A 15,852-nucleotide genomic window follows, 5' to 3' on the forward strand; every position below is an offset into this window, starting at 1 on the left:
TGAGTAAACAGGAACAGTGAGAGAGTGAGAACAGAATGTCGGACTTACAAAATGCAGAACGGAAGAACTTCTGCTCCTTTTTCAATAGGATCACCTCTCATTTAACCAAACCAATTGTTTGCAATCTGGAGTCAGTTAATGGTCGGTGTCCATGGCATGAAAAAGTTTGGGAACCCCTAATCTTACCCATTGGTTCTGGAAGCAGGCCTGAAATCCGAGTGGATTGCTACTGAATCAACACCTTGTCAGTGAGCTATTTGATTAAACAGTTGAGCCATCTGAAAAGAGTTAAATCACTGACCTAAGGCCCTGTCTGCTTACTCTCTTCTCGTATGACAAGCTTAGTGTTCCAGGCATCCAGCTGTGAATCTTTGCTGCCACTGGCCTTGGACCCTGCGTGGCCAGCACTTGGGTGCTGAAGAGCCTTTGGACTAGCTTTTATTTTATGGCTGCAAGAGGAGGAGTGTGCAGGACTGGGTGTGCTTGCCATAATGAATGAGCACAGTATTAGCTGAGCTTGAGGCTTGGAGCTGTGAGAAATGTCTCATTGTTTTAATGGACGTATGTTTGGTCCTGGCCCTGACCTGAATGGCAACTGTTGGTAGCTGTGTGATGGGGTTGTGGTCACTACACTGCTGGTATATTGCTTCCAGTAAATGTGAGCTTGCAAAGCAGTTAAACTGGTTAATAATAAGCATGAGAAATTCTGCAGATGCTGGAAATACATAGCAACACAGATACAACGCAGGAGGAACTCAACAGGTCAGGTAGCATCTATGGAAATGAATAAACATGAAGTTTTAGGCCAAGACCCTTCTTCAGAACTAGAGAGGAAGAGGGAAAAGGTGACAGAACGGGAAGGAGGACTAACTAGAAAGTGATAGGTGAAGCCAGGTGGGTTGGAAAGGTAAAGGGCTGGAGAGAAAGGAATCTGATAAGAGAGGACTGTGGTCCTTCGGAGGAGAGGCAAGTGAGGAGAAGAGGTAAGAGGCCATAGTGGGGAATAGAAAAGGGAACGGGGAGGGGTAAAAGCTGAGTCAGACATGGTCGTAGTCAGAGGGCAGCAGATATCACAGAGAGGGAGCGGTGACAGAGGGTCTCGCTGAATTCCTGTCAATGAGAAGATTTAATCTTCAAGTCCTATCCATAGCCTTAGAGTTTGCCTCCCTGTATTTGATTGTCTCACCAGCTCCTGGTGTACCTCACTGGTTGCTGGGTCATTCAGACCTTCTGTCAGCGTGAGTCATGCTCCACCTGACGTACCAAGATCTGAAAAACCACACCAGGAAAGCCATTGCTGAAAGATCTATCCCTTGTCAGTGGGACATAGAACAATACAGCACAGTACAGGCCCTTCCGCCCACAATGATGTACTGACCCTTAAACCCTGCCTGCCATATATCCCCCCACCTTAAATTCCTCCACATACCTGTCTAGTAGTCTCTTAAACTTCACTAGTGTATCTGCCTCCACCACTGACTCAGGCAGTTCATTCCACACACCAACCACTCTCTGAGTAAAAAACCTTCCTCTAATATCCCCCTTGAACTTCCCTCCCCTTACCTTAAAGCCATGTCCTCTTGTACTGAGCAGTGGTGCCCTGGGGAAGAGGCGCTGGCTATCCACTCTGTCTATTCCTCTTAATAGCTTGTCAACCTCTATCATGGCTCCTCTCATCCTCCTTCTCTCCAAAGAGTAAAGCCCTAGCTCCCTTAATCTCTGATCATAATCCATACTCTCTAAACCAGGCAGCATCCTGGTAAATCTTCTCTGTACCCTTTCCAATGCTTCCACGTCCTTCCTATAGTGAGGCGACCAGAACTGGACACAGTACTCCAAGTGTGGCCTAATCAGAGTTTTATAGAGCTGCATCATTACATCACGACTCTTAAACTCTATCCCTCGACTTATGAAAGCTAACACCCCATAAGCTTTCTTAACTACCCTATCTACCTGTGAGGCAACTTTCAGGGATCTGTGGACATGTACCTCCAGATCTCTCTGCTCCTCCACACTACCAAGTATCCTGCCATTTACTTTGTACTCTACCTTGGAGTTTGTCCTTCCAAAATGTACCACCTCACACTTCTCTGGGTTGAACTCCATCTGCCACTTTTCAGCCCACTTCTGAATCCTATCAATGTCTCTCTGTAATCTTTGACAATCTTCTACACTATCTACAACACCACCAACCTTTGTGTCGTCTGCAAACTTGTCAACCCACCCTTCTACCCCCACATCCAGGTCGTTAATAAAAATCACAAAAAGTAGGGGTCCCAGAACCGATCCTTGTGGGACACCACTAGTCACAACCCTCCAATCCGAATGTACTCCCTCCACCACGCCCATCTGCTTTCTGCAGACAAGCCAATTCTGAATCCACCTGGCCAAACTTCCCTGGATCTCATGCCTTCTGACTTTCTGAATAAGCCTACCATGTGGAATCTTATCGAACACATTACTAAAATCCATGTAGATCACATCCACTGCACTACCCTCATCCCTGGTCACTACCCTGGTCACCTCCTCAAAGAACTCTAACAGGCTTGTTAGACACGATCTGCCCTTCACAAAGCCATGCTGACTGACCCTGATCAGATCATGATTCTCTACATGCCCATAGATCCTATCTTTAAGAATCTTTTCCAACAGCTCTCCCACCACAGACATAAGGCTCACTGGTCTATAATCACCCAGACTATCCCTACTACCTTTTTTGAACAAAGGGACAACATTCGCCTCCCTCCAATCCTCCGGTACCATTCCTGTGGACAACGAGGACATAAAGATCCTAGCCAGAGGCTCAGCAATCTCTTCCCTCGCCTCATGCAGCAGCCTGGGGAATATTCTGTCAGGCCCCGGGGACTTATCCATCCTAATGTATTTTAACAACTCCAACACCTCCTCTCCCTTAATATCAACATGCTCCAGAACATCAACTTCACTCATATTGTCCTCACCGTCATCAAGTTCCCTCTCATTGGTGAATACCGAAGAGAAGTATTCATTGAGGACCTCGCTCACTTCTACAGCCTCCAGGAACATCTTCCCACTTTTATCTCTAATCGGTCCTACCTTCACTCCTGTCATCCTTTTGTTCTTCACATAATTGAAGAATGCCTTGGGGTTTTCCTTTACCCTACTCACCAAGGGCTTCTCATGCCCCCTTCTTGTTCTCCTCAGCCCCTTCTTAAGCTCCTTTCTTGCTACCCTATATTCCTCAATAGACCCATCTGATCCTTGCTTCCTAAACCTCATGTATACTGCCTTCTTCCACCTGACTAGATTTTCCACCTCACTTGTCACCCATGGTTCCTTCACCCTAACATTCTTTATCTTCCTCACCGGGACAAATTTATCCCTAGCATCCTGCAAGAGATCTTTAAACATCGACCACATGTCCATAGTCCATTTCCCTGAAGAAACATCATCCCAATTCACACCCGCAAGTTCCAGCCTTATAGCCTCATAATTTGCCCTCCCCCAATTAAAAATTTTCCTGCCCTCTCTGATTCTATCCTTTTCCATGTTAATGCTAAAGGTCAGGGAGCAGTGATCACTGTCCCCCAGATGCTCACCCACTGACAGATCTGTGAACTGACCCAGTTTGTTACCTAATACTAGATCTAGTATGGCATTCCCCCTAGTCGGCCTGTCAACATACTGTGACAGGAATCCGTCCTGGACACACTTAACAAACTCTGCCCCATCTAAACCATTGGAATTAATCAGGTGCCAACCAATATTAGGGAAGTTAAAGTTACCCATGATAACAACCCTGTTATTTTTGCACCTTTCCAAAATCTGCCTCCCAATCTGCTCCTCGGTATCTCTGCTGCTACCAGGGGGCCTATAGAATACCCCCAGTAGAGTAACTGCTCCCTTCCTGTTCCTGACTTCCACCCATACTGACTCAAAAGAGGATCCTGCTACATTACCCACCCTTTCTGCAGCTGTAATAGTATCCCTGACCGGTAATGCCACTTCTCCTCCCCTTTCCCCCCTCTCTATCCCTTTTAAAACACTGAAATCCAGGAATATTGAGAATCCATTCCTGCCCTGGTGCCAGCCAAGTCTCTGTAATGGCCACTACATCATAATTCCATGTATGTATCCAAGCTCTCAGTTCATCACCTTTGTTCCTGATGCTTCTTGCATTGAAGTACACACACTTTAGCCCTTCTACCTTACTACCTTTACACCCTTTATTCTGCTTCTCTTTCCACAAAACCTCTTTATATGTTAGATTTGCCTTTACTCCATGCACTATACTTGCAGTTCTCGCATGACCTTTATCCTCCTCCACCTCACTATCTGCTCTAACACTCTGGTTCCCCTCCCCCTAAAAATCTAGTTTAAACCCCCCCGGAGCAGCACTAGCAAACCTTCCTGCAAGGATGTTAGTCCCCCTCCAGTTCAGGTGCAGCCCGTCCCGTCGGAACGGGTCCCACCTTCCCTGGAACAAGGCCCAATTGTCCAGAAACATGAAGCCCTCCCTCCACCCAACTCCTTAGCCATATATTTAGCTGCATTATCTTCCTATTTCTGGCCTCATTAGCACGTGGCACAGGTAGCAATCCTAAGATTGCAACCCTGGAGGTCTTGTTCTTCAACTTCGCACCTAACTCCCTGAACTCTCTTTGCATGACCTCCTCCTTCTTTGTTCTGGTATTCTGGATTGATGGTATACTTTGTAGGGCACAGAAAACCTGTGCCGAACACTGCCGATAGTGTTCAAGGACACCTTCAATCTCTTACTGCTGCAGTCGGAGATTCCCACCTGCTTTGAAAGGGTGACAGTGCCCAAGAAGAGCAGGGGGAGCTGCCTCGATGACTACCACCCAGTTCAACTCACATCTGCAGTGATGAAGTGCTTTGACAGGTTGGTCATGGCCAGACTCAACTCCTGCCTAAGCAAGGAACTGGAGTTGCTGTAATTTGCCTATCGCCACAATAGTCTATAGGAATGCAATCTCCCTGGCTCTCTACTCAGCCTGGAGTCACCTGGACAATAGCAGCACCTGTGTCAGACTGCTGTTTATTGATTACAGCTCAGTGTTCAACTCAATCATACCCTTAGTTCTAATCAACAAGCTCCAAAACCTGGGCCTCTGCAAATGGATCCTTGACTTCTTTGTGGATCAGAAAGAACATTTCCTCATTGACAATCAACACTGGTGCACCACAAGAATGTGTGCTTAGCTCACTTCTCTGCTCTACTCTCCACCCACCACTAAGGCTCGGCACAACTCAAATGCTATCTATAAATTTGCTGATGACACAAGTATTGTTGATGAGGAGGCGTACAGGAGTGAGATAGAGCAACTGGTTGAGTGGGGTCGCGACAACAACCTTGCAGTCAACATCAGTAGGACCGAGGAATTGATTGTGGATTCAGGAAGGAGAAGTTGAGGAAACACACAATAGTTCTTATTGAGGGATCAGTGGTGGAAAGGGTGAGCAGTTTCAAGTTCCTGGCAGTCAATATCTCAGAAGATCGATCTTGGGCCCACACGTAGATACATGACAGCAGCTATATTTCATAAGGAGTTTGAGGAGACTTGGTATGTCATCTAAAACTCTCATACATTTCTACAGTTGTACCGTGGAGAGCAATCTAACTGGTTGCTTCACTGTCTGGAATGGAGGGGCCCCTGCACAGGATCAGAAAAAGCTGTGGAAAGTTACAAACTTTGCCGGCATCACGGACACCTTCAAAAGGTGGTGCCTCGAGAAGGCAGCATCCAATCTTAGGGACCCTGTCCCTCAGGACATATCGTCGTCTGAACCCTTAGTGCCTGGGTGGCACATGGGGCCTCACCCAGGACATATACACTCTTTTTATTGTTACAGTCAAGGAAAGTACAGGAAAGGAGCCTGAAGACACACTCTCAACAACTATTCAATGTCCATTCAGAAATTGGATGGCAGAGGGGACGAAGCTGTTCCTGAATCACTGAGTGTGTGCCTTCAGGCTCCTGTCCCTCCTTCCTGACAGTAACAATGAGAAGAGGGCATGTCCTGGGTGGTGGGGGGGTCCTTAATAATGGACACCGCCTTTTTGAGGCACCACTCCTTGGTGGTGTCTTGGGTACTACTGAGGCGAGTAGTAGGCTCCATGATGGAGCTGACTAATTTTACCACTCTCTGCAGCTTACCTTGATCCTGTGCTGTACCCCTCCACACCCCCCCCCCCACCGTACCAGACAGTGATGCAGCCAGTCAGAATGCTTTCCACGGTACATCTGTAGAAGTTTTTGAGTAGCTTGGGTGCCAAACCAAATCTTCTCAAACTCCTAATGAAATATAGACACTGTCTTACCTTCTTTATAGCTGCATCAACATGTTGCATCCAGGTTAGATCCTCAGATATTGACACCCAGCAACTTGAAATTGTTCACTGAGCTGCTGTCATGTATCCCTCACTTCTGATCTCTCTCAGGATTGGTGTGTGTCCCTTCATCTTACCCTTCCTGAAGTCCACAATCAGCTCTTTGGTCTTACTGATGTTAAATGCAAGGTTGTTGCTGTGACGTAACTCAACTAGCTGGTATACCTTGCTCCTGTACACCCTCTTGTCACCGTCTGAGATTCTGCCAACAATGGTTGTATCATCAATAAATTTATAGATGACATTTGAGCTATTCCTTGCCACGCATTCATGGGTGTAGAGAGAGTGAAGCAGTGGGCTAGGCACATGTTTCTGAGGTACACCGGTGTTGATTGTCAGTGAGGTGGAGATGTTATTTCTAACTCTCGGAGACGTGAGACGAGAGATAGGCTTTTATTAGCTGGAAGAGAAAGCACTATCAACAGCAAGAGACCATCACACAACATCCTGGAGACTGAGGGAGGAGCAGTGCCTCCAATCGCCTTTATACAGGGGTCTGTGGGAGGAGCCACAGGAGCAGTCAGCGGGGGATGGGGGGGCGTGTCCAGACAGGTATATGTAGTTCACCACAGGAAGTTGAGGATCTAGTGGCAGAGGGAGGTATAGAGGCCCAGGTTCTGTAGCTTTTCGACCAGGACTGTAGCAATGATGGTGTTAAACGCTGAGCTATAGGCAATGAACAGCATTGTAACATACCTGTAGGTATTTGTTTTGTCCAGGTGATCCAAAGCTGTGTGGAGAGCCAATGAGATTGCATCTGTGTAGACCTGTTGTGGTAGATTACAATGGGCCCAGATCCTTGCTGAGGCAGGGGTTAATTCTAGCCATGACCAACAGTTGTAGTCATTACGGCAGCTCACACTGCTCTTCTTGGGCACTGGTATAACTGCTGCTCTTTTGAAGCAGGTGGGACATCCGGCCATAGCAGTGAGAGGTGGCAAATGCCCTTGAAGACTCCTGCCAGTTGGTTGGCACAAGTTTTCAGAGCCTTGCCAGGCACTGCACCTGGGCATGCTGCCTTGCGACGGTTCCCCCTCCCGAATGACAGCCTGACGCCAGTATCTGAGACAGAGATCACAGAGTCGCTGGGTGGTGCAGGGATCCTCATAGCTGTAGTTTTATTCTCCCTTTCCAAGCGAGCATAAAAATGTACAAATGAAGATGAACTGTGCAAAAAATAATACTGAGAAAGTACTGTATTTTATAAAAAGAGTCCTTGAAATTGAGTCTGTCGGTCGTCACATCAGTTTGGAGTTGTAGTCAGTGAAATTATCCATGCTGGTTCAGAAGCCTGATAGTTGTAGAGTAATAACTCTTGCTGAACCTGGTAGTGTGAGACCCAAGGCTTCCCCACTCCGTGCCCAATGGTAGTGGCGAGAAGTGATTCCACAACCTGTAGAAATGTCTTTGTTTTTTCCGGGGTCCCTGAAAGTTTCAGTGACTGTAACTGTCCAACAGGCTCTGAGAAAGATGTACACTAGCTAGAGAAGGATACTCCTTGAATAATTATACCTGTCCCAACCGTTTTGCTTCTGAAATGAGAAGGCTGAGGGGTGACATGTCGGAGCTCTTAAGGTAATGAATGGGAGGTAGTGAAATGGTTTCCATTTGCAGAAGAGCCTGGAGCTGGAGCGAATAAATTCAAGCAGGTAATTCAGCAGAACTGTCATTCCCCAGTGAATGCTTAGTTTAAAGTTGTAGTCAAAGCCAAGTTTATTGTCTTACACACACGTACAATGTTGTGAAGAGAGATGTATATATAGTTAAGGTGTCTAAGACTTTTACTATAAGCTGTTTTTATACCATTTCCTGTGTGGGTTAATTTTGATTTGATTTGAAGCACATGGTGGAAAGGCATCCATCTGTATCTCTATTTGCCCTTCAGTTTTTGTTCAGTTGTGAGGAGTGGACTCGATAGACTGAATAGCCTAATTCTAATCACAAGTCTTAGAGTCTTACAATGTCCATATCCCTCCATTCTGTACACAGTTATGTGTCTAAATGCAAACACTTAAATGCTTCTATTAAATTTGCTCACATATCCACCCTGACACCTGGCAGTGCATTCTGGGCACGCAAAAAACCCTCTGTAAAAAAAAAAAAGCTTGCCCTACATCTCTTTTGAACTTGCTCTTCTCACCTCAAATGCATGCTCTCTAATGTTCAACATTTTGGCCCCAGGCGAAAGATACTGACTGTCTACTCTTATCAATATCTCTCATGACCTGTTAGATTTCTGTTAGGTTTCCCCTCAGCCTTCACTGTTCCAAGTGTGTCTAACACCTCCTTATAGTACATCTCTCTAATCCAGGAAGTAAACCACTTTTGCACCCTTTCTAAATCTTTCACGTTCTTCCTATAATGAGCAACAGAACTGAATGTAATACTAAAGATGTGGCCAAACCACAGTTTTGTAAAGCTCCAACATAACTTCCTCACTCTTGAACTTGATTAATAGAGGCAAGCAGGTATCTTCTTTGTCACCTTATCAACCTGTACAGCCACACTCAAGGAGCTGTGAACTTGGATGCCTCGATCACTCTGTCCATCAATACTGTTAAGGATATTTCATCTGAGCTTCAAAGCTTGAAGTACCATCCACAAAAATCCCCCTAGCCTTGACCTTCTCTGCATGCCAATCTCTAGTTAGGGCCTTGGAAGTATAACTGTCTCTCAGATCCATGTCTGTTTCCCTCAGAATTCCATCTTTGAAACCCTCATGGGAATATATTTGTGTTCCTTTTACAGAAGGAGAGATCACCCTAAAAAGAGATGGTGTGTCAGCTGAAGGAACCACTTTGGAAGCCCTGCTACGTGGGGAAGCACTGGAAAAAAGAAATGATTCTAAAGAAGATGAAACTCTCAACGAAATTCAGGTCAGTCACTTTTATCCAATCAGAGAGTCGGTCCGCATGGCGTTGTTCACCTTCTGATCCATTATGCTAAGGGTTATGTGTTATGTGCCCCCAGGTTACACTGGAGTTTCAGTCCTTTCAATTACTTGCGACCCAGTTTGCTAGTTATGAACAGAAACCTGAAGTCCCATGCCACCAGGTTCAAGAACAGCCACTTCCCTTCAACCTGTTCAGTTCTTGAATCAACTAGCACAACTCTAGAATTAACTCTCGTCACTAGAGTTTAGCAGCACGATGAGCACTCTGATCATTTTGCACTAAAATAGGCTTTATTTTCTGTCCTAATTGTGTTCTTCCATGTAAAAGTTGAGTATAATTTGGTTAATTTATGTTTTTCTTGTGAATGCTGCTTATCTGACATTGTGCCTGTGACGCTGTTACAAGTAAGTTCTTCATTACACTTGTGCATACGTGTACTTGTACATAGGACAATGAACTCAACTTGGACTTCGAATTGAGTTACCACACGACAGAAGGTGACTCCAGCCCTGCAGCAGCCAGCAAATCTGTCCCACTGCTCTCCCAGACACTCTTTCATATGTACGAGCTATACATAAGTTAAGTGTTCATAAGCTGGGGGTAGACCTGTAGTTATCGGGATTATTACATTTGGCAGACTTCTTATTATCAATCCACTTACCAGGAATATTAATTCAAGAGCTAAAATTTTTCTGACATTGGAAATATGAAATATAAAAAGGAGCTCTTGGAGGTTGGTACCATTTGTGGAGGAATATGCACAGTTAACATTTTAAATCCATGGGCTTTCATCAAATTGATTCTGATGAGACACCACTGAATAGAAATATTGACTCTGTTTCTCTCTCTACAAATGCTGCTTGTCCTGCTGAGTGTTGCCAACAACTGTTTCTAATTTACAATAACTTTTGGAGTCGATTAAAAACAGAAAATGGTGGAAACTTTTCAGCAGATCAGGCAGCATCAGTGTTAATGTTAACTGTGTGTTTCTTTCCACAGACACTGCCTGACCTGCTGAATGTTTCCAGCATTATATATTCTTATTTCCAATTTCTGGCATCTGCAGTTTTTTATTTTCTTTATTAATGTTCTTTATTTTCATTTGTATTGTTTCATTATTTTTTTTCCAATTGGAACGATTATTTGGTTAGCTTTCCAGTCACTTTCAACTGAGCATGTGAGCAGTCAATTCCGTACATTGATCAGTGCTTTCTTTGCCACTGCCAAGCTGGACCATGCAGACAAAGTTTCTCTGTTCCCCGTTATCCAGGAACCGTGTGAGGCAAGTTTCTCAATCCAAAAAAACCCCTCAATGCCACCTGATTGGCATTAAGATACAAAACATCCGTGTTAGTTTCTGTATAGGAACACAACTCATCTAAACTGTTGAGTTTCTTTGGCATGACCTCCACTACCAGATGTAAGGTGTTAATGTGAAATCCCTCTCCAACTTTCAGATCTTTGTGCAGATGCCTTCTGTTCTTGCAGTCATGCTTTTCATTTGACAAATGGCCGTTTTGATTTATCAAATAAAGTTTATTGTCATGTGCACAACTACAGTGAGATTCAAGTACAATGGAAAACTTGCTTACAGTAGCATCACAGGTAGGTAGGTTCAGACAACACAAAGTTTAACATACACGATAAAGAAAAAGGTTTGGAAAACAAGACATTAGTACAAGAAAAACACAACTAGATACAAGTTTACGGTATTTATGAGAGAGTGGTTCATTGTTTCATTGCTGAGGTAGGTTTAGGGTTGTGTCGGTCAGTTCAAGAACCTGATGCTTGTTGGAAAGTACCTGTTCTGGAACCTGGTATGTGGGACTTGAGGTTCCTGTGTCTCCTGTCTGATGGAAGCAGCAAGAAAGGAGCATGAGCCTGATGGTGGGAAACCTTGATGAGGGGTGCTGCCTTTTTCAGGCAATAGTTCCTGTAGATGCTGTCAGATGCTGTGCAGCATCTTGCATTCCTGTGCACCGGTCCATGATGCAAACGGCCAGGATACTTTCAACAGTGTACTTGTGCAAGTTGGAGATCTTTCAGTCTGGCTCAACAGTGAAGGTGGACTGGATAACTCATTAGGAAATGGAGCTGAGGACACCATGGCCTAGATGTGGTCGTGGTGTGTGTGCTCCTTCCAGCTTTTCTTTCTGCACCTGTGTCCTTGAGAAGTTGTCCTTGGCTATCAGTGGCATAGGTAGGCCTTTGGACGTACATGACTTGGCAATATGCGAGAGTCCACATACAGCGTGCCATGGTTATCAATAGGCTGCCGGGCTTCCTGACTTCTTTTCTCCTACTCACTGTCCTTGAGCTCATAGTTTTCTGTTGAAGCATGATCTTTGAGACATGGTGAAGTGTCCACTCTAGGAAGGTCCAATGTTCATGTTTAATTACTTCTTGGATCTCCAGATCATTTTCATCCAACCATACCTGATGTTTGTTAGTGGAGATGCTAAGCCTGTTCACAGGTGCTAACAGATGGACTCCAGGGCAGATCTGACACTGTGCAGCTCCCAGTTGAATGTTCAACAGTGAGGCATTATCTGAGGGCAGCTATCCTTGTGGGGTCCTTGAGAGCTTCAACATTAGTTTTCTTGTTTCTGTATTTACTTTCAAAATGTTAATTTATTCATAAACTTCACAAATGCATAATGCACAAATATAATTCTCCCTCTCATTAAGAGGAGCATCATTCCATGTGTATGTATATTCAAAGTGACATCAACTTTCCTTCATCTATGTTCCTGTGAGTGATGGTCAGAGAGATTTGTGTACTGGGTGCAAATCCTCATGTTGGAGGAACCCAGCAGATCTACAGAGTCTATAAAGGCTGAGGCTCTTGAACCTGATGGCATCAACTGTGGCCCTGACTAAAGAGTCCCCTATCTCTCCACACTTTGACCAACCTTGCTGTACAACAGGGTGTTAAATCAGCAGCTGCTGCTGTTGCTGTTCCTCAAGAGGCCATCAGTATTGAAATGTTATGTAGAAGGGAGTAACTATGGGGGAGCTCCTGCACTACCTGCATGCACCTTCTGGTGCTCATCTAGATAGCTGGCCGAACCTCTGGCACAGCTACCATCTCTGAGACTCCTGTCTATGATGCTTCGTGCCTCCTGTATGCTCCTCAGTAAGTCCAGCTGCTGCTCCAGCAAAGCCATGTGGTCTGAGAGAAGCACACTTTCTGCAGAGTCATCCGCAGAGTCATCCGCATGCCACTCCTCTCCACTGACTGCCATTACTAGCAACTGGGTTAAGGAGAGGAGCATTCTTGCCGAAACCTTCCTCGTCAAGACCTCTGCAGCTTCACAACAGGTATCAGAATCTACTCGCATTTGGAAAAGCATGATACTATCAAGGAAAATCAGCAAGGTTTTGTGTGGAGCATGTCCTACCCATACTCTCAGTCGCCTGCGTGTGGTTGCAGATTCCAGCATCTACAGCGGGGGCTCCCAACCTTTTTATGTCAATGGACTCTACCGTTAACCGATGGGGTCCGTAGACCCCAGGTTGGGAACCCTGGTTTACAGTCTCTTGTGTCTCCACCTAACTGTTCTGTGTTCAGTGTAAACAAGTTAAACGTTTCATAGTCGACCCAGGATAGCACTATATTTCAAGCTGGCCAGGGAGGAGTTGTGTCTGTGCGTGGTGGGCCTGGAATTCTGTGTGGAATGCCTCACCATCATCACTGCTCCCATCCGGAACAAGCAAGGCTCTTTCCCTGGATCCTCTTCCTCTCCCTCTCCCTGGTTCCCACACTCGCTCTTGCCTGTGGCTGTGTACCTCCTTATTAGCTCCTGTTGACGCACTGCCCCATTCACCTGCAGCTAGTTACGCAGTTCTCCCTATTTTACTGCTAGCCACAGTGGAGGCCTGGTAACTCCCTTCCTCATGCAGATCGTGATGTTGTTGCCTCCCACACTGAACCTCAGCAAAGGATGAATGGGCTCGAGAGGGGTCACATCTCTTGGTGTCGTTTCTGACCTATTGACATTTCAATAGCAAATAGATGAGTTTCACCTCAAACAAAAAACTTTGATGTTTATATTCTCAAAATGTAAGCGATTTGACCCAGATAAGAGAATCGGTCATGAGAGACTTCCTGCATATTGCCTTGTCTAGTGTGATCACATCAATGAACTGTTCCCTAGAGCCTTTGGCAGCAGCAGACACCCTGATCAGCCAGGAAATATTAAACGTGAGGTGCCCTTTTAGTTGGAACAAGCCAAGGTTTGATATTAGCAACCGTGTCTGCTGAAGGTTCAGTTGTGTGGGGTTCTGGTTGCCCCCATTAAAGGAGATGTGTGGAGGCTTTAGAAAGGTTTCGGAAGAGGTTTTCTAGGATGCTGCCTGGATTAGAGGATACATGCTAGAAATGGAGGTTGGACAGACTTGGAGCAGCAGGGGCTGAGGGGAGACCTGAAAAGAAATTTCTTAAATTGATAAGTCCGGCTCTTTTCCCAGGGCAGAAGTGTCACGTACTAGAGGCCATGCCTTCAAGGTGAGAGGGTAACATTTAAAAGAGATTTATTTTACACAGGAAGTAGAGGGTGTCTGGAATGGGTTACTGGGGCCAGTAATGGAAGGTTGCACACTAAGAGGTGTTTAGATAGACACAATGATACTCAGGGAATGGACGGATAGGGATCATGTACGGGCAGAGAAGAGTCTTGGTTTAATTCTGCATCATGTTTGGTGTAAATATTGTGGGCTGAAGGGCCTGTTCCTGTGTTGTATTCTCTATTGTGTTCTACACATGGTGGCCACTTTATTCCGTACCACTGGAACCTAATAAACCAGCCTCTGAGTGTACTGTATGTTCGCAGCCTTCTGCGGCTGTAGCCCTTCCACTTCAGTGCTCAGTGATGCTCTTCTTGTAATGCCTGGTGAGTTACTGTTGCTTGAAACAGTCTGCACTGACCTCTCCCATTTCCAAGGCGTTTTCACCCACAAAATTCACTCCCTGGATGTTTTTAGTTTTTTGCACCATTCTCTGTACACTAGAGCAAGGTTTTCCAACCTGGGGTCCATGGACCCCTTGGTGAATGGTGGGGTGGGGGGGGGGGGGAGTCCATGGCATAAAAAAAGGGCAGGGAACCCCTGCTCTAGATACTGTTGTGCATGCAAATCTCAGGAGATCAGCAGTTTCTGAGATACTCAAATCACCCCATTTGCCGCCAACAATCATTCAACAGTCAAAGTCACGTAGATCAAATTTCTTCCCCATTATGAGGTTTGTTCTGAACCTCTTGACCATGTCTGCAAGATTTTATGCATTGAGTTACTGCCACGTGATTGGCTGATCATATTTGCATTAATGAGCAGGTGATGTACCTAATAAAATGGCCACCGCGTGTGCGTTGTTCTGTTGCAGTGAATAGTAAATATGCATACTTGCAGAGATGAGGAAGCTTCAGCAGTTGATCTATTTGGGGGGGGGGGATGCAAGACCAAGGTCCTCACAGTTTTAAAGTAAGTTTTAACCCTTCATCGTCCTTCCTTAATGATAGATAGTGTGATATTGAAAGTGAAGTAGACAGACAGATGAAAATAATTGCAGTAATGCAGTGGGATGGAGGTGTTTCAAATAATTATGTATATTTTCTGTTGGCTGCAGAGAGTTTTAAGCAACGAGGAGAACGTGGAAGACCTGGAGGAGGAGGACGTGGAAGATGAAGTGCCAAAACGCAAAAACAAACCCCGAGGACGGGTAAGCACAGAGCAGAAAATGAAATACGACAAACAGATCATTCTTAAATTCAGAAAAATGTTCCGTCTTTTCCTGTAAAATTATTCGATATAGTTGCAAAATAAGATGAGTGTAGTATATATTGCAAGTTTTTACTCAAATAATTAAGTTTTATACTTACATGTCTTGGTCATAGAGTCATAGAGAGCTATAGCACGGAAATAGGACCTTTGGCTCATCCAGTCCATATCAATTTGTTATTCTGCCTGCTCCCATCAACCTGCATCTGGACCATAGCCCTCTATACCCGTCGCATCCACATACCACCGAACCTCTGTTAAATGTTGCAGTTGAACCCTCACCAACCACCTCTGCTGACAGCTCATTCCACACACTCACCATCCTCTGAAATTACCCCTCAGCCTCCCCTTAAATATTTCACCTTTCACTCTAAGCCTACGACCTCTGGTTCTATTCTCACCGAACCCGAAGGGAAAATGCCTATCTGTATGTACCCTTTCTCTACTCCCCCACCTACAATTTTGAACACCTCTGTAAGTTCTCCCTTCTTCCTCCTGTGCTCCAGGGAATAAAGTCCTAATCTATTCAACTGTTCCCCATAACTCAAGCCCTCCAGTCCTGGCAACATCTTGTAAGCTTTCTCTGCATTCTTTCAAGCTTGCTGATATCTTTCCTGCAGGTAGGTAATCAGAACTGCGCACAATGGCCTCACCAACATCTCATTCAAGTTCAACATAACATCCTGTACTCAGTGCTCTGATTTATGAAGGCCAGTGGCCAATAGTTTTCTTATTATGTCAGAATGTATTATCTTAGAAATGCTGCTTGATTTGTGGAATATTTATAACAGA

General features: G+C 45.1%; 1 protein-coding gene across 10 annotated transcripts in view; it reads left to right on the forward strand.

Moving 5' to 3' along the window:
- Nucleotides 1-15,852, forward strand: part of dpf3 (double PHD fingers 3) — a 149,988-nt gene that overhangs the window by 77,319 nt on the left and 56,817 nt on the right. For all 10 annotated transcript variants that reach the window (XR_012098301.1, XR_012098302.1, XR_012098303.1 and 7 more), the window contains exons 4-5: nucleotides 9,140-9,267; nucleotides 14,909-15,001. Coding sequence is in view for 6 of the 10 variants with exons in the window: in XM_073040422.1 (XP_072896523.1) it covers nucleotides 9,140-9,267; nucleotides 14,909-15,001 (221 nt within the window). In the remaining 4 variants the exon portion in view is untranslated. The remainder of the gene's footprint in view (nucleotides 1-9,139; nucleotides 9,268-14,908; nucleotides 15,002-15,852) is intronic.

The sequence above is a fragment of the Hemitrygon akajei genome, chromosome 3 (genome assembly GCF_048418815.1).
Source record: "Hemitrygon akajei chromosome 3, sHemAka1.3, whole genome shotgun sequence".
NCBI classification, from domain to species: domain Eukaryota; kingdom Metazoa; phylum Chordata; class Chondrichthyes; order Myliobatiformes; family Dasyatidae; genus Hemitrygon; species Hemitrygon akajei.